This window comes from Bufo gargarizans, chromosome 5 (assembly GCF_014858855.1).
Source record: "Bufo gargarizans isolate SCDJY-AF-19 chromosome 5, ASM1485885v1, whole genome shotgun sequence".
In the NCBI taxonomy this organism is placed as follows: domain Eukaryota; kingdom Metazoa; phylum Chordata; class Amphibia; order Anura; family Bufonidae; genus Bufo; species Bufo gargarizans.
In genome coordinates, this window is record NC_058084.1 from 426670670 (window position 1) to 426697690 (window position 27021).

The following is a 27021-nucleotide window of genomic DNA, read 5'->3' on the forward strand; positions in this document are numbered from 1 at the left end:
CACAAGCGCAAAGTAATCTGCGTGATGTTCTAAGTGCAACTCTTGATGAAATTGTATGAGCCTACCTGCCAGAACAAGGCAGTAGCAGCAATTTAGTATATTGGTGTAACGCAACTTAGTAAAATATGATGTCTAAGGGGTTCTCCTCGGGATAGGTCATCAATATGACTCCTGGTACCCCCGCGGACAGGCTATTTGAGGAGGCAGCTTTCCAAATGCAGCCCTATACGTTGTATAGCAGATGTGCTTGGTATTGCAGCTCAGCCCCATTCACTTCAATGGGGCTGAGCTGCGCCTAGTCCTGTGATGGCTAACCTCCGGCACGCCAGCTGTGGTAAAACTACAACTCCCAAGATGCACTTTTGCTTGGCTGTTCTCATAACTCCATAGAAATGAATGGAGCATGCTGGGAGTCGTAGTTTCACCACAGCTGGAGCGCCAGAGGTTAGCCATCACTGTAACTAGGCCAGGTTACCGATAAACATGGCTTCACATGGCCTCGGAAGAGGCCTAACTGTGTCGTGCTCCGTGACCTCTTCGTACAGCTGAGTGGTGGGGGTGCCGGCAGTTGGACCCCCGCCATTCTCATAGCAATGGCTTATCCTCACAATAGGTCACCAGTATGTTAATCCTGGAGAACCCCTTTAATCTGGCTTCTTTGGGGGCTGCTGCATATTTATTGCATTGTTCCTTTTGCAATCAAAAGATAATAGAAGTAAAAATAATCTATATATCTATATCTCTCTGTTCACCATTCAACATGCTTGAACTTTAAATTCTTCTTTTAGCCATGGCGCTCGAGAGTGACGCCATATTGACCCTGAATTCCTCACATAAAGAAACAGTAATTAAGCACTCGGCTGTTTCTTCCCATAAAATCTTCACTCTCATCCTTGAGATATGTCCAATGCACAGAAGACGCTTTCGTGTTTTCGAACCACACTGGTATGAGTTCCTACTCGTTTACCTGACTGTACGTAGCGGAGGTTGCTTGGTAAGTGTGCCTTCAGGCCGAGAGTGAGAACACGCGCAGTGCGGTCCGACACACACAAGCATCTTTTATGTATTGGACATAGTCCTGGTTTTAAGCATGTGTGTACAGAGTGAAGATTTTTTGGGACGAAGCTGAGGAGTGGTGAATCGCTGTTGCTTTTGCATTAGTCACAGCAGATTTGCACCTGACCATTGATTTCACTGTGTTAGGAGGTGATGACTACAGTAGACTTGTCATTTGCACTGCTTTTTACAGCAAGTTTGTTCTGGATTCATTTTGTATTGGCAATTACCTATGACCTGGATCAGCAACCTCCGGCACTCCAGCTGTTGTAAAACTACAATTCCCAGAATGCCTCATTCACTTCTGTGGGAGTTAGAAGAGCTGAGCATGTTTGCATGCTGGGAGTTGTAGTTTCACAACAGCTTGAGTGCCGAAAGTTGCTGATCTTTGACCTGACAATACTAGATACACACACATCACCATGCTAAGCTTCTAGGTGAGACAAGTAACCCAAGAGCCAGGTTAATTATGGATGAATCCAAGGTCCTCCAATGACCATTAAATCCAGCTTTCATATCCAGTTAGTATGACATGTAGGTCCTGTGCTGGCCTGAATATAGATTGTGGTATTGTAATGTAAAGGCCAACGAGGTCATCCTAAATCCATCCTCTTCAGGTGAACTCTGTTTCCCATGACCCCACCAGCACCAAAGAACATTCCTCGTTGCGGTATTTTGTGGCCAGTACTGTGACCCTTTGTTTGTACAGTATAAGGTTGTCACTGAGATTTCAGCTAACCCTTTGTTTCATCAAAGGGGGTTAAGTATTTGCCCCTTTCATGTGGTAGACCCGTTTATGAGCCGCGCTTCTGTGTTTCCATCCCTGCTGGGAGACAATGATGAAAGGTCAGGGACATGAAACAGATCTGGAAAACTGCAACATCCCCTTGAAGGTCGGATTCACGCGTCACTGATTAGCTGTGGATTTGCAGCAAGTACGCCGCGTTGTACAGTACCAGCAAAGTGGATGAGCGTTTGTCTTCAAAAACGCAGCAGATTTTTCCGCTGTATTTTCAGTCACGTTTGAACCCAGCCTAAAACATAAGAATTATGCATAACCACTTTATATGTGATCCACGGCCAGTGGTCGTGTCCTTTTGGGGTGAAAGCATCAGGAACGGTACTTTATTAGCATGTTTCTCAGCGTAAATACAGCTCCTGGGCCTTCCTGATGTGCGCACTCCAGCCGTGCTGAGCCGGTGGGAATCGCATTAATGGATATTAAATGTCAGGCGTGTTTTATTGCTTGTTTGGACTTGAGTTTTTTTTTTTTTTGTCTCTGCAGAAATGTCCAGGGCGTTCTTCTCCTCTGTTTACAGGCGCTCAGTGTACTCAAGGCTTTCAGCCGGGCGGCCGCATTAGGCCATATAATTCATGCCTTACCTTAAATGGATTATATTCCCTGATGTCAGCACAGGCCAGGAGTGTGGAGGAGGGGCGCCGATCTATCGGGACATATTTGCCTCCATTCATCTGGCCATGTGTTGTCAGAGGGAAGCGCTTCTCCACTAGTTATCATTGATTAGGAAAATGGCCACAAAAATAAGTTCTTGTTTCTGCCTCTCAGGTTGCGAAAGAATTTCGTTCAGACATTTTGCTGGGTGACAACCTGTATGGTCACAATTGCTTTTCGCTCCAAGGTGGTCACCTAGTTTTCGGAGTTAGGCCTCTTTCGCACTGGCGTGTGTGCCCCGTGGTCGTGTTACGGCCTGCAAAATGCGGCCGCAATGCACGAGCACAGTCCGTGGAGCAGCCGCAGCGAATCGCAAAAAGATAGGACATGTTCTATCTTTTTGCGGAGCTGAAGTACAAGATGAAAACCTACGGAAGCACTCCGTAGTACTTCCGTAGGGTTCCTTTCCACATCTCCGCATTTGCGGAACCATTCACATTCGTGATACGGAATGCCCACGGAACAGCGCCCGTGTAATGTGGATCCGCAAATGCGGTCTGCAATACGGCAAGGGGGCGCACATGCCAGTGTGAAAGAGGCCTTTATGCTGAGATACACATCTAGAAGTATCGGTTCAATAATCTGCAGACATGGGTTGGATAGCAACAATGCGGTCATATTATCACTCTACTTTCCAAAAAGCGGATGGCATAGAATGTTTTAGCAATTTGTTACAAGAGGAGAGTTATATTTCCTTTATTTCGTCTTTTTGATCTTTTATTTGCGTATTCCATTGTTGCTCTTTTACATCTAGCTTGTAGAGGATAAAAGTAAAAAACAAAAAGCATGGCTGCTTTTTTTTAATTTTTTTCTAGCCAACAAACAGCACCATAGCTGTCCACAGGCTGTGTGTAGTATTGCAGGTCACCGCCATTTCATTCAGTGGAGTTGCACTACCAGGTGCAACCTGTGAACACATGGTGCAGTTTCCTGGTGAAAGCAGCCATCATTTTCTAATTCTGTAAAAGCCCTTTAAATTACCATTATTTTTTTCTTTTTGCTGTAAATTCAGGTTGACCTCCACCGTCGCAGAGCACAAGCGGGCAGTGAGACCCGTACGAAATGTCCAGGCTTCAGGGAACCCACTTAAAATGCTTGCGGCTCGTGATGACCTCCTGCAGGAGTACACGGAGACCAGGCTAAATGTGGCCTTTATGGAATCCAAAAGGATGAAGGTGGAAAAGAGTACGTATAGCATCAGTGCTCGGGCCATTCACAGACATCACCTTACAAAGTTGTCAGCTGTAAATGAATAAAAAAAGGTTGTCATTCCACCCTAGATCTATTGATCCTGTGTAACAGGCGGGTGATGGTGCCTTTTTGTTCACACACAATTGAATGAACGGTTGACTATCACTGACGGTCCTATGAGGATTGTGACTTTACACACACAAAAAACTGCCTTTTTTTTCTTCTAGTGTCAAAAAATTCTAACTTTTCTGAAGTGGCGCTGGCTGGGCTGGCAAGTAAAGAGAACTTCAGCAGTGTCAGTTTACGCAGTGTTAACCTTACGGAGCAGCACTCCAACAACAGCGCAGTGCCATATAAGAAGCTTATGTTAATACAAATTAAAGGTATGTAAGGACGCTGAGCCAAGTGCACGTGAGCATTGTGTAATGTGTCTGCAATGCACGTCCCTGTATTATCTATATAATGTGATGGAGGTCTGCCCGGTTATACCACAAATCCGCTGCGATTAGTGTTAAAAAATGCAAATCGGACATCATATAACACATGACAGTCTTTTCTATCAAAGCCAGAACCAGCCAGAGATCTCACAACTTATTGCTCCATTTCTGCTAGATTTATGTCAAGCTGGCAGCTCAGGGCGCGTGTCCTGTAACGGTCACTTCTAACAGTAGATACAGCTGTTGGCAGTTGAACTGAGCATGTGCGGCCACCTCGGCAAGGTGGACAGAGATGAGGAAAAGTACAAACAGCTGGTAGTGTTATACGGATGCATTTTATTGAATACCTTGGTGGCGCTACGAAATTTTTAATTATCTGCGTTTTCAAATGCTGGTATGTAGAATATTTTATTTTTTTGTGTGTGTGACAACCCCTGTAATAAGGTCTTAATATGTGACTGAGACAAGATTCCAGCCATATTCATTCATTATTTCAGTGGGGCTCGTCGGTACACACTCTGACACGATATTGCAGGGATGGCCAACCTGAGGCTCTCCAACTGTTGCAAAACTACAACTCCCAGCATGCCCATACTGCCTACAGCTGTCAGCCTACAGCAGGGCATGGTGGGAGTTGTAGTTTTACTCAGGTTGGCCATCCCTGCCCTATTGAGTGTATTAAAAGAATTATATAATAGGGGGATGTAGTAAAGCACCAGCTCAATCCATACTCGATGCAAAATAAGTATTGGTGGTACTCGCGCTACCAGGGAAGGGGGTTTGCAAGATAAGCTCAAGACACTTGCAAACCTATTCCGCCACCGCCAAGGTTGCTTGTACTGTAGATGTGGCGCATGGACTTCAGTATCAATAAATGCAGTTTATTGAACAAGCTCAACGCGTTTCGGAGAGTATTCAGATCCCTTCATCAGGAGCACAGTATACACATTGCAATACAATATCCAATCATATAGAGGAAGTCACCATCTCCACAACAGGTGATTATATGGATTGTATAATGTCGTTCCATAGGGAATAAGAGACCTTTTAGGGGAGCTGATATGTCGCAGAAGAGGAAATCTTGCTTGTGTTATATTGAGGGGGGGAATTTTCTTTTACATCCCGTTTGCAGTTATTGATGCTTGGTCTCCTCAGTAAATCACATCCGTCGCACACGTCTCCGAATTCTTTTTTCAAATATCCACCAATGTTTTGTTTAGGACGTAGACACGTTCAGTCAAGGCTGGTTGAACCCCGGGCTTCCTCCCTGAACAGCGGTGACTGTTTCCTGCTGATCTCCCCGCACTACTGCTTCCTGTGGGTCGGAGAGTTTGCAAACGTCATCGAAAAAGCAAAGGTTGGTGAGCTGAGATGTTGACATGATGTTCCTCTGCTGCAGAGTGGTGGGACTTGTTCTGGCACAGGGAGGCAGTGTCATAGAAAACACTACATAAGGCCCGGAGGAGACGGATATACAACATATGTCTGCACCCTTTAAAAATATTGGTTCAGGGTGATGGCGTGCCAACCTTTTGAAGTGAGCCTGATTGCAAAGCCAGGAAATCCTCTGGAAAGGAGCTTACATGCCATTAGTGTTGAGCAGTTGTTTTGTTCCTTTCGTAACTGTGTTTGTGGGGGGAGCGTTTTAAAGCCAAAGATACGAGCGTCTGGCGTCGTTCCATCCCAGTGCGGTCTGCTGGACCTCTTGTTCCCTTTCCTGCCTTCTTGCAGTACATGACACTGACACGATGTCTTCCTTGCAGAGAACGCAGCACAGTAATGGTCTGTTGCCTTTGCTTGCACAACCTCCTGCAGATTCTGTACAGGAAATTCCCACATTTTATGGAATAATCTTTTTGGACTATAATTCAATTTTACAATTGGTTTGAATGTAATGAGTTGTTGTTCTACACCCATGCAGCCATGGAGGAGATAATGAGGGCCATATGAGCAGATGATAAAAAATAAAGGCCGAGGTCCATGTGAGGACAGATATGTTTGTAGCAGAGGCGGCCATCATTCTAGCTGCTTACACAAAGTTGATTTTGTTTTCGTACCCTTTATATGCTTAAGCCCGGTAAATCTATCCTCAGGCTTCAGAGCTGGCTTCCATAATTCAGACAAAGAGGGAAGTGGGATGTAGAGCGTCATATGTGCAGACGATCGAGGAGGGAATAAACACCCATACGCACTCGGCCCGGGAATTCTGGAAACTTTTGAGTGGACAGACTGAATATCAAGGTAAGTCTTGTGTAAAATTCCCGCTATACTCGCCCATTGCGTTTGGTCTTATGGCGCTTTTACATGTGATTACTGAACTGGCATTGATAAATGCCTGCTAGTCAGAGGAGGTGAGAGCTGCATTTAAGTGCTACAGTCACCTCCATTGTATAGGGACGAGCGATGGCTACTGCAGTCACTCATCCCCATACAGATACATTATTTCTGGGCAGCAGGTCCCTGTTTACACAGGATGATTGCTGCCCAGAAATGATGTTTTGGCGTCCACATAAACAATGATTTCACCCCATAAATGAGTGTTTGCCTATTCATCGGGTGATCGTGGCACCTTTACACAGGGCAGTTTTCTGGAACAAGCGTTCATAAGCACACTCGTTCATAATAATCTGCTCGATACTGGTTAAGTGTACCTTTAGGACCAGTTGACAAACGTTTCTGCCTCAAAGTCAACGCCCCAAAAAAAAACAACCTCAAAGCAGCCTCCCATTTATTTCAGTGGTTTCACTTGATTTTTTTTCCACATGGAAAAAAAGAAGCATCATGCTCTATCTTGGTACCAAATCCACTCTGTATCTTTCATTTAAATCAGGCATGCTTAACCTGCGGCCATCCAGCTGTTGTAAAACTACAACTCCCACAATGCCCTGCTGTAGGCTGATGGCTGTAGGCAGTTTGGGCATGCTGGGAGTTGTAGTTTTGCAACAGCTGGAGGGCCGCAGGTTGAGCATGCCTGATTTAAATGAATAGGAGACGTGTGTAAAAATGCTCAAAGTATCTACGCACTTTTTGCGTGGTTTTGGAACAGATCTGTGCCATAAAGCACAAGTTGAAGATGCAGTTTTGTATTGTAGTAAACTCCCAATGGTTAAAAAAGTGTCAAAAAACAGTATCAAAAATGCCCTAAAAATAGAAAAAGGGCAGATTTCATGATGAATTTTGCAGGCAGATTTTCAAAATACATTGTGTGAACATACCGTTAGTTTGCTGACAGATAACGCTAGGAGTGAACTGAATCTGCATGTGTGAAACCAAGAATAATAGCGTCATATTCTATGTTTCATTCTGTATTTGCAGATGCTGGAACCCCAGAAGAAGATGAACGCTATGAAAACGCAATCATTGAAACAAACTGTATGTACCGTTTGGTGGATGATAAGCTGATCCCTGTGGATGAATTTTGGGGTAAAATCCCCAAGTGTTCCCTTCTAAAGTCTAAAGAGGTAAGTGAGAACGATGTATCTAGGCATACAATATTGTAAAAGCAGCACCCTATGGAAAGATCTCCCGTTGGCTTGTCACCCGATGGCAGCAGGTCAACTGGCTCATGTGTTCCAATGCACTTCTCAAACAGTCAAGTGGTGACAGCACATGTACTCTATACTGAAGGTGAATAAAGCTCCTTTAATCCATCATGCTTGAAAAGCTTCAAAACATTGCTTGGTGTTGGCTTAAAGGAGCATTATTCCAGTCATAGGTGTTCTGTCAGCAATTGATCGTTTGTGAAATTTTTATATAGGCTGTTGTATATGCAGGTTTAGACATGATACTTGGCTCCAACCAAAACACGAGTCTACTAGAGTTTGATTCAGTTAAAGGGCGGACATGCACTTGTCATGTAACTAGTTGGTGGGTGCTCAGTCTTCTCTTTCATGGTGGACCTAAGGTAGTTCATTCCAACTTGACCCTGATTTTATGTGGGGGGGGGTTTTGTACATACAGTATATCATGTGTACCATAGCGGCAGCTGCTGCCACTGTGAGGTACATGATGGACGGGTCCCTGTCCCAAGCATGGCTACTGTGATCCTACACAGGGCTTCTCTGTGAAGAGTGCATAAGGAGAAAACAAGACTGGAAGAACATACCCTAAAGTCCTGAGACCATTATCTCCTATACGGGTTGGGAGGGGGAGGAAAACCAGGTGCAGAGACATCTCCTGGGACTGAATGCACCACTCTGCTTTGAACCTAGCCTTGGGAGTAGTATGGAGAAGGGTCTAATTTTTTTGCCCAACCATTTCTTAGTACATTTTATGACACCAGGTATAAAATAAATGTTATGCGCTAAAATAAAATAAATGTTTGCAGGTCCTAGTATTTGATTTTGGCAGCGAGGTGTACGTGTGGCATGGAAAAGAGGTGACACTGTCTCAGAGGAAGGTGGCATTCCAACTAGCAAAACACCTCTGGAACGGGGTCTTTGACTATGAGAACTGCGATATTAATCCTCTAGATCCCGGGGAATGCAATTCTCTTATACCAAGGTAGGATATTTAGACATTTTTCCACAGAAAATCTCTATGAAATACTAGTAACGAATATATTTGTGAGTTGAGCCAGTGTTTAAGATGATGCAGCCCATCTGTTCGCTAGAGAAGGCGTGCTGTATTAGCACGTGGCCAAAACATGGCAATTTACGTGGATCCTGTGTGTAAATATGTAAGAGAGTCCTTGAGTACAGCAGTCTAACATTCATTGTGGTGTTCTTCAGGAAAGGACATGGTCGTCCAGACTGGGCTATATTCGGACGACTGACTGAGCACAACGAAACGATATTGTTTAAAGAAAAGTTCCTGGACTGGACAGAAATGAAGAAACCCATTGAGAAGACTTTGTGTGAGGAACTCCCAAAGCAAAAGGCAAAAGCGCTAGATTTATATAATGTGTTCAGCACTTTAACCATCAGCCTGCTACACTAAGTGGCCATATGGGAATGGGGGGATAGTATCACAGGATCTGCCATTCAGGGGTTTGGGAGGGCTTGGTGATGACCCATATGAGGGGAAAAAAGGCGTCGCGTTGGATTATATCTTGGTGTCTTTTGTTATGTTTTTCAATAAAATGCTGTTTTAAACCTTTTAAATCAGAATATGCACATCACATGAGTGCAGACTCCAGGTGTGATATCCCCGATCCTGCTTTTATGTATTCCCTGGGTGTCAGATGCGTAAAAAAATAAAATAATTGCTTGGAGTCTAACTGCATGACACCAGTGCTAAAAATCTGCACGTATCTTAGGGGGATACAGTTCTTCACTCGTACATTGTCTTGTAAGGGACACATTTACCTTTTTATGTACAAGAAAGAAGAGCAGTGGATTCTAGCGGGTAGAGGAAACTGCAACCTAAAGCATAGGCTCACCTCTGAGGGCAGTGAACCTACAGTCATAATGTATATGGCAAGTTGAGTGACTTTATAGATACTTGGCATTAATGAGTTACAGCTGATATTGCAGTCCAGATATGGATTCAGAAATCTGCTGGTTGCCAAATCATAAAAACAAGCTCTGAGCAGATGCTGAACAAGCAGGGAATTTTGTGAGATTGGAGGGATGACTGGGGGTGTGGATGAGGATGGGGTGTGAACCATGATGTAACTTGGGATCAGTACAAAATAAGTGACTTATTGCCATGGTTATGCCATGATTTTGGACCCCCTTCCTATTGTGAGTATGACGGAGCTGCAGCGCTGGTGTCGTGTTGCGTCCCCTTCACTGCATTACGGCCCTGCATGGGATTATGCAGATCCAGCCTTTCATTTTCAGGATTGGTGGAGGCCTCAGAGGTTGGACCCTCTCTGATATAGTGACAACATATCCGATCACTTTGCAAGAAGAGAATATCCCCTAAACTACAGCCCAGTTGACTTGGTTGATGTTGAAAAGATGGTTCCATATTGGACTGAAATCTCATTAATTGCAGCACCGACAGTCTCTTGAAACCTAATAAATGTTCTAAACATCCACTTCTTCTGACAGGTTGAAAAGCAGGAAGATGTCAAGGGCTATGACGTGATGTTGATGGTCCCAGTCTCTCAGGCAGCTGTGGCGACAATATTAGATGGATTTAATGTGTGCCGCGGTTATGGGACTATTGAAGGAGATGATGGGAGGCAGTATGAACTGACTACTGTGTCTGTGGACGTCTGGCATATTTTGGAATTTGACTACAGTAGGTTACCCAAGCAGAGCATTGGGCAGTTCCATGAAGGTGATGCGTATGTGGTGAAATGGAAATACATGGTGAGCACGACAGGTAAGAAGTTTGACACACATGCAGCGCTAGTACGACAACTCTTCCATGCTAAATGTTTTTTCTTCATACTTGCTCTCCATGTATCTGCTTGGGGGAAGGCATGGCCTACTGCAAGTTCGATTTTACTTATAAGTAGCGACGAGTGAACTTCTGTTTTAAAAGCTTGGGTTCTGGTTACAACAGAATTGCGCTATGGATCCCGTGACCACAAACCTATGGTTTGTTGTCACAGGATCCATAACGCAATTTTGCGGTAACCGGAACCCGAATGCGAACTTCTAAAACAGAAGTTCGCTCATCCCTACTTATAAGCATTGTTGGAACATTTCCTAAAACTTTCCCCTTGAAGCCATGCCATTGTGCTCCCTTTGATGGCCCTGCATGCTACTGCATGCATATACAGATGTAGTAGAGTTAACGCACATGCTTTATGAGACGTGTTAAACTAAATGCGTTAAGCAAACCCCTTTTAATTGCTTTTTAATGGCTTTTGTTTTAAGATAACGCAATGAGTTAAGAAATTTGAGTAAAGAGTTTGTGTGTTAACCCTGCTACATCTGTATTAGGGCTCGATCACACGAACGTGTGCTGCCCGTTGCCGTATTGCAGACCGCATTTGCGGATCCGCAATACATGGGCACTGTTCCGTGTGCATTCTGCATCACAGATGCAGACCCATTCACTTCAATGGGTCCGCAAATCCGGAGAGGCGGAACGGAAGCACGGAACAGAACACTACGGAAGCATCACAGAGTGCTTTCTGGGGTTCCGTGACTCTACACCGCAAAAAGATAGAGCATGTTCTATCTTTTTGCGGAACGGAGGGATTGCGGACCCATTCAAGTGAATGGGTCCACGATCCCCATGCGGCTAGGCCACGGTCGGTGCCCATGCATTGGGGACCGCAATTTGAGGTCCACAGCATGGGCTTCACACGGTCGTGTGAACAAGCTCTTAACAGGTTGGACATGTGCTGTGATTTCAAATGCAAAATTTGCTGCCTCGGCATTTGGGAGGTTCCTGTGACCTCATTGACTACACCACAGGAATCCCCCTAGGAAGAGGGGGGGCGGAGGCTTAAGGAAACACAAGCGATGATGGTCCTAGACTGTTACCGTTACACCATTACAAGTTCTACAATATTCTACCATCTATATAGGTTAAGACCCTTTTATGCAGGTCAATAATCTGCCAAAGGAATGGTCATTCCCGATCACCACCCCATGTAAGCATGTCCACTGATCACCCAACAGACGAGCCAACTCTCGTTTGTCGGCTGATCACACAGGAATGTGCTAGCAACTAACGCAAACTATGTGTGAAATGAACAATCGTACTAGCCGTCATTCTGCCTCATACAGGGCGGTGATCTGCTACATTCGATCGATATGCTATATTGTGTATTGGCCATCATTCAGGGCACATGATCGGCCCTAAGGGCCAAAACTCCCACGTTTTGAGAGAAGGGTTCCTTGAGAATTGCACCTAAACCACATGTATTCAGTACAGGTTTCTGTATGGCTTCTGTCATGCGTATGAGGCCTGCTGTATGTAGGAGGGGATGCCTGTCGCTGTATGTGGTTGTCTCTGCCCCTTACTCCAGTAACACAGTGGGATGCTTGGCTTTACATTAATGTGCAGTGTCGGTGCAAAAATGAACTTTCCCAGAAGTCAGGTGACAAAGGTTTTCAGTTCTGAAGCCGGCATCATTGTGAATGCAGCATAGTACAGGCTGGAACGCTGGACCAGCACTACATAAGAAATACTATGGGTCTAATTTAGCCTATATTTTCACCACTTTTCTGGCATGAAAGTTGCAAACTGCGAACTTTTTAAGTCCACTTGCACCTTCACCTCTTTCCAGAAAAGGGGGCCGGGTGGGGAAATGTCAGGATCAGCCGCCCCTCCACATTTATCTTCTTTTATGACCGTTTTCTGGAGTAGAAGACGACTGACTATCTGGCTGGTAAGACTTCAGGAGCACAGACTGCCGAAGGCTGCGCCTTATTTATGACGAGACGTCTCCAGCAATATGTGGGGTTCTTTTCAATCAGCGTACGCCACGGGTCTGACAAATCAGGGCCAGTGTAATTACTTAGTTACTCAACTTTTTATGTAAAATGTTGCATGAAGGTAGATATAACCTTTAACAGACTTTTTAAGTTTAAAAACAAATTTAAAGAGGTTCTCCAGGACATATTGATGACCCATCCCTAGGATAGGTCATCAGTATCCTATTGATGGGGGTCCGAGTCTTGGCACCCCCAGCGATCAGTCATTTCCAGGAACTGCACAGCTGTGTAGTAGTCCTGCCTGGTTACTGCAGCGCTGCTACTGAGCATACACTGTAGGCCCTGGAGAACCCCTTTAAGTACAAAGGTTTGAACTGCTAAATTATATAAATTCCAAAATCATATCTGCATTCTTCTCAGTCTAATTCCTTTCTTTGATGTAGTTGGACATCGGCAAAAGACAGAACATGTAAGAGTAGCTGGGAAGGAAAAGTGCGCCTACTTCTTCTGGCAGGGTCGCAATTCACCTGTCAGTGAAAAGGGCACCTCAGCGTTAATGACCATCGAGCTGGATGAGGAGCGAGGAGCACAGGCAAGTGACATTTATTGGAATAGGACTTTCACCATTTTAAAGTGACCATCTGAGAAAAAGCTGAAACTGCCCAAAGGGAAGAGCAAAGTTATACTTACCTGGTACCATCCCCCTACACATGAGCAGAGGGTTAATCTCCTGTACAGGTGCTCGACATAGGGAGAGCTTGTATACAGGCCCCATGAACCTATGGAGACCCGGCAAGTATAACTTTGGAAGGGGGGTGGGTGCCTTTTCTCTGAATAAATGCAGTGAATTCATTTTTTTTTTTTTTTTTTTTTTTTTTTTATTCCAACAAATTAATATGTGCCGTGTCCCACATTTAATTTATGGAAGTCAAAGTGGCTAGGACAAGATAATCTGCAAGATTTGCTCCAATTTAATGCAAAAAAAAATGAATGTTATAAACGCATTGAGTGTGCTCCATTGTGTATACCCCTTGAACCGTATGATTGACTATGCAAACAGAACGATTGATAGAAAGTACAGTAGCGGTCAGCAGGGTCTAAAGGTGGATTTAGACGTGCAGATTATCGGAAATCAACATTCCTGCGATTGCTTGTTCCCGACAATCTACCCGTGTAAAGGTGCAGCAGATCATCCGATGAATGAGCGATATGCTCATTCTTCGGGGGTGAAACTGTCGTTCATTCAGGCACATACATTACCATTTCTGGGCAGCAGATCGTGAGGTCTAAACAGTGATCTGCTGCCCAGAAACTGCAGCTGTATGAGGGCAATTGATGGCAATAGCGACCACTGTGAAGGTGGTCACTGCAGGTAAATGCAGCGCTTCACCTCCACTTAATGAGCAGCCGACTGTCGAAGGAACGCTTTCTTCCCGACAATCTGCTGCTCGTCTACCCGTGTAAATCCACCTTAAGCATCCATCATACAATCATACATTCTGCAATCAGACTATCGCTGGTAGGAAAATGAAATGTTTGGTTGTCAGGTCCCCGAATGTTGAGTGCACGGAAGGTGGCCGCTGCAGGCTGCACACGTCTTCAAGACTTTAACAAGCTTTTTGAAAAACTAAGTCTCTAATCTTCCAGGTCCAAGTCCTTCAGGGGAAGGAGCCGCCATGTTTCCTTCAGTGTTTTGAAGGGAGTATGATTGTGCATGCTGGGAGGAGAGAAGAGGAAGAAGAAAATGCCCAAAGTATGTCCTGATTTTATGCTGGTTCATGAATGTAGCGAATCGGTTATTGTTCTGACTGTAATAATGCCTTGTAGTAATAGTTCATTCTTGTTATTCCTTTACGTCAGATGTCTGGAAAAAAGTCCTAGTTGTTCTTGCTTTATATTAATCAGAATAAAGTGTCCTGCGTGTGCTAGATAGCAGTGACCTCAGCGAGGTGACCCTGATCATGGACTCCTCTGTTCCCCTGCAGGTGACTGGAGACTGTATTGTGTTCGGGGAGAGGTTCCCATGGAGGGCAATCTCATTGAAGTGGCTTGTCACTGCAGCAGCCTCCGGTCCAGGACCTCTATGATACTGCTTAATGTGAATAAAGCCGTCATTTACCTCTGGCATGGATGCAAAGCACAGAGTCACACAAATGAAGTGGGGAGGACGGCGGCCAACAAAATCAAAGAACAGTGAGTATGTGGTCTGCCGGGAATATCATACACTTATTAAACTGACGAGTGCTTGTATAGGGCATGAGAATGTGTAGGAATTGTTGAGATCCAAACCTTTTAGGGCCTATTTAGAGACACACTTTGTCAGAAAAAGGCGTGAATCGCTTAACATTTTTTTCCATGGTTGATGCATACATGAATAGTAAATGTACAGAACACAGCTGAAAGGGGTTGTACAGGGCTAGAAAAATATGGCCTTTTTTGTTTTTAAACTAGGAACAGTGCCACCCCTGCCCACAGGTCGGGTGTGGTATTGCAGCTCAGCTCCAGTCAATTCGATGGAGCTTAACTGCAGTATCGGACAGATTGGGCGCTGTTACTGGGTAGAAAGCATGTTTTTCATCTTGTACAACCTCTTTAACAATTAATATGGATGAAATATTTCTATTCTTCGACTATCCACAGTCAGAGGATGGTATTGGTGGGGTCCCGGTGATAAGACCCCCAGCTGACTGCTGGAATGAAGCCTGAGAAAGAATCTTCAGGCTTGTAGGAACCCAAAATATCGCTCTGCTATAAATTAAATATAATTGTTTTAATTTTCCCTGAAATTTAGGCCCCCTTTTGATCATTATATTGTTTCTACAGATGTCCTTTAGAAGCCGGGTTGCATAGCAGCAGCAAGGTGACTATATATGAATGTGATGAAGGTTCAGAACCCATAGGATTCTGGGATGCACTTGGCAGGAGAGACCGTAAAGCCTACGACTGCATGCTACAAGGTAAATCCCACTATACTGTCTCCAGCCTTACAGATGTTACTACTGGTGCACTTAGAGGACCTATCACCAATGCAATGCTATCTGCAGGCAGGAGGAGCTGAGCAGACTAATATATAGATTTATGGAAAAAGATTCAGTAAAACTTGTAATTTATACATTTAAACCTCTGCCCTTTCTACACTTAAAGGGGTATTCTGGTTATAGAAAGTTATCCCCTTTCCACAGGAGGTCCTAAGGCTGGAGGCCCCTGCGGATTTTATTTAGTGTTGGTCCCAGCCTTATGCCCACCACAGATCTAATATTTATCCCTTATCTTGTGGCTAGGGGATACTTTATCTAACCGGTATACCCCTTTAAGTTTCCTACGAGTACAACGATCAGTGACTGACAGCTATCTCTGTATACACTTGTACAACTGAAGAGAAAGGTCAGAAAAAGCAGAGAGATAAAGTATAAATTACAGGGTTTACTGAATCTTTTCCTACAAATCTATATATCGACCTGCTCCGCTCCTCCTGCTGTACAGCATGCTCTGTAACCGAACAGACTCGGATCTAACCTCTACCAGTATTGTAGTGTTTCTAGTCAAATGCTTGGGCTGTTGAATTGAGTGACTCAGATTTCTTCATAGGACTTGCCACCTATGGTGGTCAATATTCACGGGATGGCCATCAATACAGTAAAGATCACCACCTCATGCCAGAGAGCAACCCAGCGTTTTTGTGTAGGGCATCCACATACAGGTGACCACAGTACCAGTTGTCTGACATGATGTGAGTGAGAACATCTGTAAGGACACATTCAAGTTGGTTACCTTCTAGAAAAGGATGTAAAACGTCATATTCACTGCCATGAGGTGTGCACAGGTCAGGGTCCATTCACAATGGCATACAGTGGAGGTACAGGTTGGGAGAATTTTAGGATCGATACCTCTGACGTTTGCCACTGAATAGCCATGCTGTGCCATGCGTTGGCCTTGGGCTCCTAGGTCAGTGGGGGCCTGTGGGTACATCTGACATCTCCACCAAGTGCTTTCCTGCCGTGCAGTAAGGATTTACGTTTGCAGTATTATTTATAGGACTACTAGAGCAGTCGGAATGATTTCTTTCTTTAAATTGTAATCCTGCAGTAATGATTTCTTTCTTTTTCATGTTTTAACAGATCCTGGGAAATTTAACTTTACTCCACGGTTGTTCAGTCTCAGTAGTTCATCTGGAGAGTTCACAGCTACCGAATTCATGTATCCGTCCAGGTTGCCGTCAGTGGTAAATTCAATGCCATTCTTACAGGAGGACCTGTACACAGCCTCACAGCCAGGTAAGTACGCTCACCTATCGTAGCTTTGTAGAGGATCTGTCACAGGATAAGACAGATAACTGATAAGAATACGGCTAAGGCTACTTTCACACTAACGTTTTTGCTGCATCCGGCAGGGTCCAGCAAAAACGCTTCCATTACTGATAATACAACCATCTGCATCCGTTATGAACAGATCCGGTTGTATTATCTTTAACGTATCTTTAACATTGCCAAGACGGATCAGTCATTAACTCCATTGAAAGTCAAGGGGGCACGGATCCGTTTTCTATTGTGGCAGAGAAAACTGATCCGTCCCCCTTGACTTGCATTGAGGTAATGCCGGATCCGTTTTGCATCCGCATCTATGGATGGAAAGCAAAATACAACATGTTACAGTTTGCTCTCGGGTCTGGGAATGCAACTAAACGGAACGGAATGCATTTTGGAGCATTCCGTTAATTTCAGTTTTGTCCCCATTGACCATGAATGGGGACAAAACTGAAGCATTTTTTTTTCCGGTATTGGGCCCATATGATGGAACTCAATACCGGAATACTTAAACGGTATCAGGCAATTTATACTGATGACCTATCCTCATGATAGGTCATCAATATCAGATCGGCGGGGGGTCCATCATCCGGGACAGCTGCCGATCAGCTGTTCAGAGAAACCTGCAGCCTCTTCCTAGGCCATGTGGCATCACTGCACATCAGTCACATAGCCTTGCCGCAACTCATCTCCATTGTCGTGTATGGGGCTGAGCTGTGATATCAAGCACAGCCAATGTACATTGTGCAGCGGTGTGCTTGGAAAGCTGCGGGAGCCGCCTGTGCTCACCAGAGCTCCGGTGAGTGTAGCAGCTCCATGAAACAGCTGATTGGCAGGGTTGCCAGGACTCGGACCACTGCCAATGTGATAATGATGACCTATCCTGAGGATAGGTCATAGTTATCAATACCTGGATAATCCTTTAAGTAAGTGTTTATGAGGTCAAGAGATCAGGCTTAAGGGCAGCACACAAGCCATCAGATGATGGGATTAAAATGAAACAGAAACTGACAGTCTGCAAACAGACTGATGTTTAACCCTGTATCTCAGGAATAGCTGAACATTTTTAATAAAGAGCCACCGGAAAAAAATAATTATTTGCTGAAATGAGTAAAATGCAATCATGAGAAAAATTGCCTGAAGGTGTACATAGCCTTTAAGTAGCAAGTATTACACAACGGATTCCATATGGAAGGACTGATCTGCAGAAGTGGCAGGCGTTCAACATTTTTCTTTCTTTTTCATGCAGCTCTATTCCTTGTTGACAATCATCACGAGGTTTACCTCTGGCAGGGCTGGTGGCCCACAGAAGAAGACATCCCTGGATCAGCACGGATACGATGGGATGCAGACAGAAAAAGTGCCATGGAGACCGTGCTGCAGTATTGCAAAGGTAGTAGGAACATGATGGATGTACAGTAAATCGCCAGTTTCCTGGCCTCGAATAAGATTATGGGGGGAGATTGAGGGAAGTCAGTTTAGCTTTAGTCTGTGTTGCTCATCATTTGATAAATTTTACAAGATGTTACGTTTTTACCACCCCACACAAATAGTCATAAGTTGTTTCTGTGGCAGAAAACCGGTGTACGGAGCGTCGTAAATTCTTCCTTGGTATCTAAAATACCATCCCTTTCCCTAAATTATTACCCACTGCACACACTGTGCAGTCCGCATCCATGTAACACTTCCACGGCCCCACTGAAATATAGAAAATGTCCTTTTCTGGTCTGTTTTACAGACTAGGACAGTTCTATTATGGGCTAGGTGTTCCATAAAATGTGGAATGCACACAGCCTGTATTTGTGTTTTACGGATCCGAAATTTGCAGACCGCAAAATAGGCTATGGTCTTGTGCCTGAGCCCTAACACCAATGTATTTTGGGTGCGTCCTGCACAGGTACTTGTATACCTGCAGTGGAAATATAGCAGCACTGCCCTTTCCATAAAGATAAGAAAGCCACCGAAAGTGTGCAGCCCCTTTTACTTCTATTACTTGCCTTTAACTCATCTGACAACAAAGACGTTACTTGTGTTACTTCCCCCTGATTATGGGTACTGGCTCTTTTAAATAAATTGCCTCATTATCCTTTACACCAGTTGTCTCTGCATGCTGAGAGTAGTGTTGCAGCCACTAGAGAGCCGCTGGTTGGAGACCACTGCTTTACACTGCAGTCTCCAGTCTTCCATAGAGGCTCACTTAAGCAGTACAGAGTCATCCGTGTCCCAGCATAATGAGGAAAGTTCTATTGTACTGGACTTTGATATGGGAAGAAATATTCCCTGTGATTTATAACTGCTGCTCAGACAGCTGGGGTAATCCCTTGGCACAGGATCAGACTGCACTGTCACATTCACTTCCCAATAGAACCAGTTCTTGTTCTGTCTTTTACCCTTCTGTTGTGACTAAATCATTCACGAGCTCGTCCTCGCCTCCAGTTTTATAAAGGATTGGGAGACAGATGTGTGTTCACATGTGTATTGCACGTGTATTATCATCTCATTATGTTTCGATTTGTTCTCTTTTAGGCAAGAACAGTAAAAAACCACCCAAGTCCTACCTAATTCACGCCGGTCTAGAACCTCTAACCTTCACAAACATGTTCCCAAGCTGGGAGCACAGAGAAGACATTGCCCAGATCACAGAAAAGGTACGTATTGGGGTTGTTTCCCACTGCATCTTTTTTATGTGAAAATTAAGCCTTTATCTTTACAATACACAAGTACAATGTACAAAACAACAACAAAGTATGGCAGTACCCGTAACCAGGTTTATGGGATCACAGTATTGATAGGCCATCCATATCAGATTGATGGTGGGCCCCCTAACTGAGCACTGTCTGCTTAGAGGGTCAATTAATAGTACAGCAATAAAATCAAAAATATTAAAATCCATCAACATACAACAAGGTATCTCCCAAAAAGGGAACCCTTGTGGAACTGGCTGCCTATGAGTCAAAATCCGACTTTCCAACGAGCCTTGGGATTTGAGACGGGAATATAGCCAGACGGATATATATTATTGCCAGATGGATATATGGTCTGGCTAGATTCCCTTGTCAAATCCCAAGGCTAATTGGAAAATTGGATTTTAACTCCTAGGGAGCTACTTCCACAAGGTGGCGCTGGTGAGATGATTCTTTCACTTGGTAGATAACTCTTTGCAAATTTGTTTCCCATGGAGCACTTCCAGTAAGTCTCCATACAGGACTGGTCTCTTTAAGGAGATTCAGCACCCTGCCTAAGCGGAATCCACCAACATGAGCTGTAAAATAAGTGACCGTTTAATGCATTCCATTTGAAACGCGTAAGTGGTCATGTATTTTACATCTTCTGTTGGTGGATTTTAATAAAAGGTTTGTGGTGTATTGATGGACCATTCATGATCCTCGTCACCACAATTTGTACTGGAATGGAGTCCATGCAACTGAACCCTACACTGCCTGGCTGGTGAGCTAGATCTTGTTTGGTCCCCTACGCTTTCTACTTGGCAGGTATTGCAGCTCCGCCTTGTTGATTTATCGTCTTAACCTATACATGTAATTTATGTATTTGCTGCTTGTTTGATTTACCTTGTTATGCTTTGTGTTTGGACAGGATGCTGACGTCTCCAATCAGATCATCCTTGTAGAAGATGTTCTGGCCAAACTCTGTAAAAAGATTTACCCCTTGGAGGAACTCCTTGCTCGCCCTTTACCCGAGGGAGTGGATCCATTAAACCTCGAAATTTATCTTTCCGATAAAGATTTTGAGGTAAACCTCATTCATTGACATCTAAAAGGGGCGTTCTGACCCTAGGCTTTTGGATAATTCAAAAATGTCTGAGCAGTGGGGGGCACGATTTCTGTTCAGCGCTCCAAAGTGACGGAGGAGAGCTGGAGAGTATGCTGTTAAAGTCCAGTGGCGTTCAATTTCCAGTTTCCTATTATGCCATAAACATGATTGACACCCTATAACACTATGTGCATACCCAGATCACCAAATTAAAAGCGACCATATGTAAGCAAAAAATACATACTTTATTAGAACAACACAATAAAACACATACAATGGAGTCTTGCGTCTTTGGGTGGAGGAAAACGGGTATAAAAGAGGGACCCAGCGGGGAGGGGGGAGACCGATAAATGTGATTACATATAGGGGAAGCAGCAACTGTGATTAAATCAATAAATACACAAGTGTAAACGTTGCCCCAAGTTAGTAACAGAAAATGAAGGAAATAGATACTACAGCAGGTTTCCCCACATCGGCAAAGAGCCTAGTAAGGCTACATTCACACGACCGTATGTGTTTTGCAGTCCGTAAATTGCCAATCGGCAAAACACTGATACCGGCCGTGTGAATGTAGCCGACCCTATGATAGAAATGCCTATTCTTGTCCTCAATTGCGGACAAGGATAGGATATGCTCTATCTTTTTTGCGGGGCAGCGGAACGGATCTACGGATGCAAACAGCGCATTGTGTGCTGTCCGCATCTTTTGCGGCCCCATTCAAATGAATGAGTCCGCACCCGTTCCGCAAAATTGCGGAACGGATGCGGAGCCAAAAATACGGTCGTGTGAATGCACCCTAAAGTACACGGCAATAGTGCCTCAGGTAGACAACCACATATAATGGCTCATTCAATTGTAAACATTCAGCAAAATGCGTAGGGCAAGTGAGGGACACTGAGGGTCTACCTGAGGCGCCACTGCTATGTACTTTACTAGGCTCTTTGCTGTAGTATCTATTTCCTTCATTTTCTGTTACCAACTTAGGGCAACGTTTCCACTTGTGTATTTATTGATTTAATTACATTTGCTGCTTCCCCTATATGTAGTCACATTTATCGGTCCCCTCCCCCGTGTCCCTCTTTTATACCTTTTTTACTCCACCCAATGACGTAAGACTCCGGTGTATGTGTTGTTCTAATATATTTTTTGCTTACATATGGTCACTTTTTCTTTGGTGATCTGGGTATGCACATAGTGTTATAGGTTGTCATTTAATCATTATGTGGCCCTCATAGGTCGTCTGTGTATTTTTTCTTTTTTTTTTCTTTTCTTTTTAGTCTCCACATAATATGTCTTAATGAGAACTACCAATAAGAGTGTAGCATTTCTGACCTGTTGATCGCTGCCCTAATTTGTGATTTTCTTTATAGTGGATTATATAAAACAGTAGAAAAGTAAAACAAGGCTCCTACATAACCTCATTTTCCTGTATGAAAGAAATGCATGTTGAGCGGGCTACTTCCTTTTGGTCAAGTATGTGGTTCCAGAAGGCCTAGGTATAAGGGGCTGACTGGTACCAGGAAGTCCTGTCCTTGGCACAAGTCAAGTGCCCATTCCAGTTACCCTCGGGGCTGTCACCGCCTGCATTAGAACTATGCTCTGTACATATTACATGGGAGGCTAGCGCTCCAATGATCCTCTTTATCTCGCGGAGCACCTAGAATAGGAACCTTCTGACTAGGGATGGTCGAACTTGTGTTTCCAGTTCAGTGTACAGGGTTCACATTTGGGTCATCTAAGAATTCTGTTACAGATTCCGCTACTACGGACCATAAGTTATAATCCATGGAAGCCCAAAAATATTTTAGGCTCTATGCAAGCGAGGGCTTCAGAGAACCTGGGGGCGTGGCCAGCACTGGAAAGCTGAGGTAGCCCCGCCCCTCGACACACTAAAGCCCTTAGTTGTATAAAAATATTTTTATTTTTTTCCGGGAACTCCGCAACCAGATTCACAAGACGGGTATCATTTTCATGAGCAGGATCAGCCCTTCCAGACAGTATTCCTGGCTTAATAGAGTTGAGCCTGCTGAAAGGTGCACTTTAAAATGCAGTAAACCTTTAGAAAACTTCAGAATTGTGTTTTATAAAAATCATTTTCTTACAGATTGCATTAGAAATGTCTAGAGAAGAATACAACACACTGCCATCCTGGAAACAAGTCAATGTCAAAAAATCAAAAGGACTTTTCTAAAGAAGGAAATCTCGTCGTCTGGACCTTCCCTCTCGGTTTGCTGGATGAGCCCGCCGTTGTCTTCCAGCCGCCTCTCCACTGTGCTACAGCTGAAGTTTGCACTTGCTGTCATTACATTTGTGCACAATTCAATGTACTGTCTTCTAGCCCTGTGTGCATAGGACAGTGAAGGACATTAGCCACATCCAGTGTGAGAGCTGATGACGGTGATTACTGCGCTGCCTGTTGACCCCTGTCCTATTATAAATGTACTGAAGGAGCCTTTGAAAAGATGAATGTTTCTCCAAGGAAACCCCCACAGATATCGATATCTACCGTGCACTTAAGCTAAATGCAAACTTATTCCTTGGCTGCAAAACGTAAACTTTTTGGATTAGGTTCTCTCTTGTAAATGTTGTTTGTCAGACCCAGTAGAATGTATTTATATCAGCACTGTGTATTTGACTATGCAATATAATCACTGTGTAAGATTTGTGTGTTATTACACAAACCATCAAATTCAATGCCGTGCTAACAGCAGATAACCTCAGGTTGTCTCTGTACCATATGCATTTGTGACGTTTTTTTTTTGTTTTGTTTTTTTGTTTTTCTTTGCATGTGATGGTAAGGAACAAAGTGTGGATGCACTTCTTTCCACAGTGCCCTCTGGTGGTACAGAAGTGAAAATGCCGAGCTAGCTGTCCGAACCATTATGCTTCTGGGTGCGAGACGACCTGCGTGCTCGCCCCCACAAAGCACTGCTGGTGTTATTCACAGATATCTTTGTATTATTTTTTTTTTTCCCTCGTGCTTTTATGGGGCTCGTAACCAACTGTATAGTGCCTTGTTTTTGTGTACAGTTTATATACAGGAAAAATGTAGTCTGCATTTTGGAAGCAGTTATAAAAAGCATCTGATCTTTGTACTTTATAATAGAAGACATCTCAGTTTCTAATACCCGGTGTAAACTTTAAACATGTATTTTGTGATATAAGATCCCAAATAAAATTAAAAAAAAAGCTTCACAAAATGTTGTCACGTGCAACTTGATGGTGGCATGGGGCTGTGTACCAGGGATGTTCCCATCTTAGACGTTTATTGCATATCCACAGTGTATGTCTGATAGCTATGGCTTCTATCTCTAGGTTCTGCCGGCTGCACCTAGGTGACCCCCACCTGGCCTGGTAAAGAGGCACTGCCGTGTGCAAGGTGTGAATGAATGGAGAAGTGGATGCGTTTGTGTGCGTTTCACTTATATGGAAAAAAAAAATTACGCACTTAGCTGTTTCTGTATCGCCCCCAATAAAGCAAACAGACAAAGTTGCACGTGCGGCCACATCTCGATTCATTCTATGCTTGCATGTTGTTATCAGTCCCTCGTTATTGACTTAGGAGCTGGCGCTTACCTTTATTGGGTAGATTCATGTCCCTTTACACAAGGTAAATCTATTTGGTTAAAGGCTATGTACACCTTTGCAGACAATTTTTGTTTATGATTGCATTTTTCTCATATTTGGCAAAAAATATATATTTTCATTTGGCCATTAGTAAAAATATTGAGCCATTCTGTCACAAAGGGTTAACTGTTTTTCCAACTGTGTGACTAGTATTTTCACTTTGTGCCGGTCATGTAATAACCCTTATCTCCAAACTACTAAGAGGTCATAAATACTTATTTAAGCCACATTCTTATCAGTAAGAACTGAGCTATAATGAGTGTATCTACAGGTCCTTCTAAAAAAATTAGCATATTGTGATAAAGTTCATTATTTTCTGTAATGTACTGATAAACATTAGACTTTCATATATTTTAGATTCATTACACACAACTGAAGTAGTTCAAGCCTTTTATTGTTTTAATATTGATGATTTGGGCATACAGCTCATGAAAACCCAAAATTCCTATCTAAAAAAATTTGCATATTTCATCCGACCAATAAAAGAAAAGTGTTTTAATACAAAAAAAGTCAACCTTCAAATAATGATGTTCAGTTCTGCACTCAATACTTGGTCGGGAATCCTTTTGCGGAAATGACTGCTTCAATGCGGCGTGGCATGGAGGCAATCAGCCTGTGGCACTGCTGAGGTGTTATGGAGGCCCAGGATGCTTCGATAGCGGCCTTAAGCTCATCCAGAGTGTTGGGTCTTGCGTCTCTCAACTTTCTCTTCCCAATATCCCACAGATTCTCTATGGGGTTCAGGTCAGGAGAGTTGGCAGGCCAATTGAGCACAGTAATACCATGGTCAGTAAACCATTTACCAGTGGTTTTGGCACTGAGCAGGTGCCAGGTCGTGCTGAAAAATGAAATCTTCATCTCCATAAAGCTTTTCAGCAGATGGAAGCATGAAGTGCTCCAAAATCTCCTGATAGCTAGCTGCATTGACCCTGCCCTTGATAAAACACAGTGGACCAACACCAGCAGCTGACATGGCACCCCAGACCATCACTGACTGTGGGTACTTGACACTGGACTTCAGGCATTTTGGCATTTCCCTCTCCCCAGTCTTCCTCCAGACTCTGGCACCTTGATTTCCGAATGACATGCAAAATTAGCTTTCATCCGAAAAAAGTACTTTGGACCACTGAGCAACAGTCCAGTGCTGCTTCTCTGTAGCCCAGGTCAGGCGCTTCTGCCGCTGTTTCTGGTTCAAAAGTGGCTTGACCTGGGGAATGCGGCACCTGTAGCCCATTTCCTGCATACGCCTGTACACGGTGGCTCTGGATGTTTCTACTCCAGACTCAGTCCACTGCTTCCGCAGGTCCCCCAAGGTCTGGAATCGGTCCTTCTCCACAATCTTCCTCGGGGTCCGGTCACCTCTTCTCGTTGTGCAGCGTTTTCTGCCACACTTTTTCCTTCCCACAGACTTCCCACTGAGGTGCCTTCATACTGCGCTCTGGGAACAGCCTATTTGTTCAGAAATTTCTTTCTGTGTCTTACCCTCTTGCTTGAGGGTGTCAATGATGGCCTTCTGGACAGCAGTCAGGTCGGCAGTCTTACCCATGATTGCGGTTTTGAGTAATGAACCAGGCTGGCAGTTTTTAAAAGCCTCAGGAATCTTTTGCAGGTGTTTAGAGTTAATTAGTTGATTCAGATGATTAGGTTAATAGCTCGTTTAGAGAACCTTTTCATGATATGCAAATTTTTTTAGATAGGAATTTGGGGTTTTCATGAGCTGTATGCCAAAATCATCAATATTAAAACAATAAGGCTTGAACTACTTCAGTTGTGTGTAATGAATCTAAAATATATGAAAGTCTAATGTTTATCAGTACATTACAGAAAATAATGAACTTTATCATAATATGCTAATTTTTTTAGAAGGACCTGTAATGTCAGAGAGGAGAGAAAAGGAGTCTGTCTGCTCCCCAGATGACGGAAAAGACAGAAAATCCACAGGCAGCTACAACAGCATCTCAGCTCTGTACACAAAAAAGGATTCCATATTTTTAATAAAGACCAATTGAAAAAATGATTTTTAGATCAAAAGAAGTACTTTGCAATAATGTAAAAAATAATTCCCCCAAAGGTGTACATAGCCTTTAATGTTTGCTACGGTAACTAGCTCCATCCACTACACAATTGATAGAGGGGTGTTGTTTCAGCGTCAGAACTACAGCAGAATTGTGGATCCGTGCTGTCAGACCCCTGCTGATCAGATATTGATAGTCTATCCTGAAGATAACCCTTTAAAGGGAACCTGTCACCGGGATTTTGTGTATAGAGCTGAGGACATGGGTTGCTAGATGGCCGCTAGCACATCCGCAATACCCAGTCCCCATAGCTCTGTGTGCTTTTATTGTGTAAAAAATAAAATTAAATTTGATACATATGCAAATTAAACTGAGATGAGTCCTGTCCATGACTCATCTCACGTACGGGACTTGTCTCTGATTAATTTGCATATGTATCAAATAGTTTTTTTTACTCAATAAAAGCACACAGAGCTATGGGGACTGGGTATTGCGGATGTGCTTGCGGCCATCTAGCAACCCATGTCCTCAGCTCTATTCACAAAATCCCGGTGACAGGTTCCCTTTAAAGCTAAATTACAAAGCTGGAGCTTTTATACAACCTGAATTCATGAGCTGCTGTATGCATTTGTACCTGGAGGTTCTCAGAACTTGAGATGTGACATAAAATAGTGATCACGGAGTCGGGGATTTTCCTAAACTTTTTTTGTGGGCAGAATGGGTAAATGAACCTTCTGACTGAACACACACACACAATATGGATCAGATTTACTAATACTATAGATGGTGTCTGCTTAGACCGGCTGTCGTGATCTGCACCAGATTTATCACTGGGGCTCAGGCTGGATGATAAATCTGGTGCAGGGACAGACACTTTTATGT

General features: G+C 43.7%; 1 protein-coding gene across 17 annotated transcripts in view; it reads left to right on the forward strand.

Annotated features, from left to right (window-relative positions):
- Positions 1–23697, forward strand: part of SVIL (supervillin) — a 193317-nt gene extending 169620 nt beyond the window's left edge. For all 17 annotated transcript variants that reach the window (XM_044294219.1, XM_044294221.1, XM_044294209.1 and 14 more), the window contains 17 exons: positions 3522–3694; positions 3928–4083; positions 5358–5494; positions 6231–6378; positions 7453–7598; positions 8465–8640; positions 8868–9015; positions 10134–10410; positions 12866–13014; positions 14070–14175; positions 14408–14615; positions 15246–15379; positions 16541–16696; positions 17976–18119; positions 19253–19374; positions 20321–20476; positions 22602–23697. In XM_044294219.1, the coding sequence (XP_044150154.1) occupies positions 3522–3694; positions 3928–4083; positions 5358–5494; positions 6231–6378; positions 7453–7598; positions 8465–8640; positions 8868–9015; positions 10134–10410; positions 12866–13014; positions 14070–14175; positions 14408–14615; positions 15246–15379; positions 16541–16696; positions 17976–18119; positions 19253–19374; positions 20321–20476; positions 22602–22688 (2623 nt within the window). In that variant the 3' untranslated portion in view covers positions 22689–23697. The remainder of the gene's footprint in view (positions 1–3521; positions 3695–3927; positions 4084–5357; positions 5495–6230; positions 6379–7452; positions 7599–8464; positions 8641–8867; positions 9016–10133; positions 10411–12865; positions 13015–14069; positions 14176–14407; positions 14616–15245; positions 15380–16540; positions 16697–17975; positions 18120–19252; positions 19375–20320; positions 20477–22601) is intronic.
- The last annotated feature ends 3324 nt before the right edge of the window (positions 23698–27021 follow it).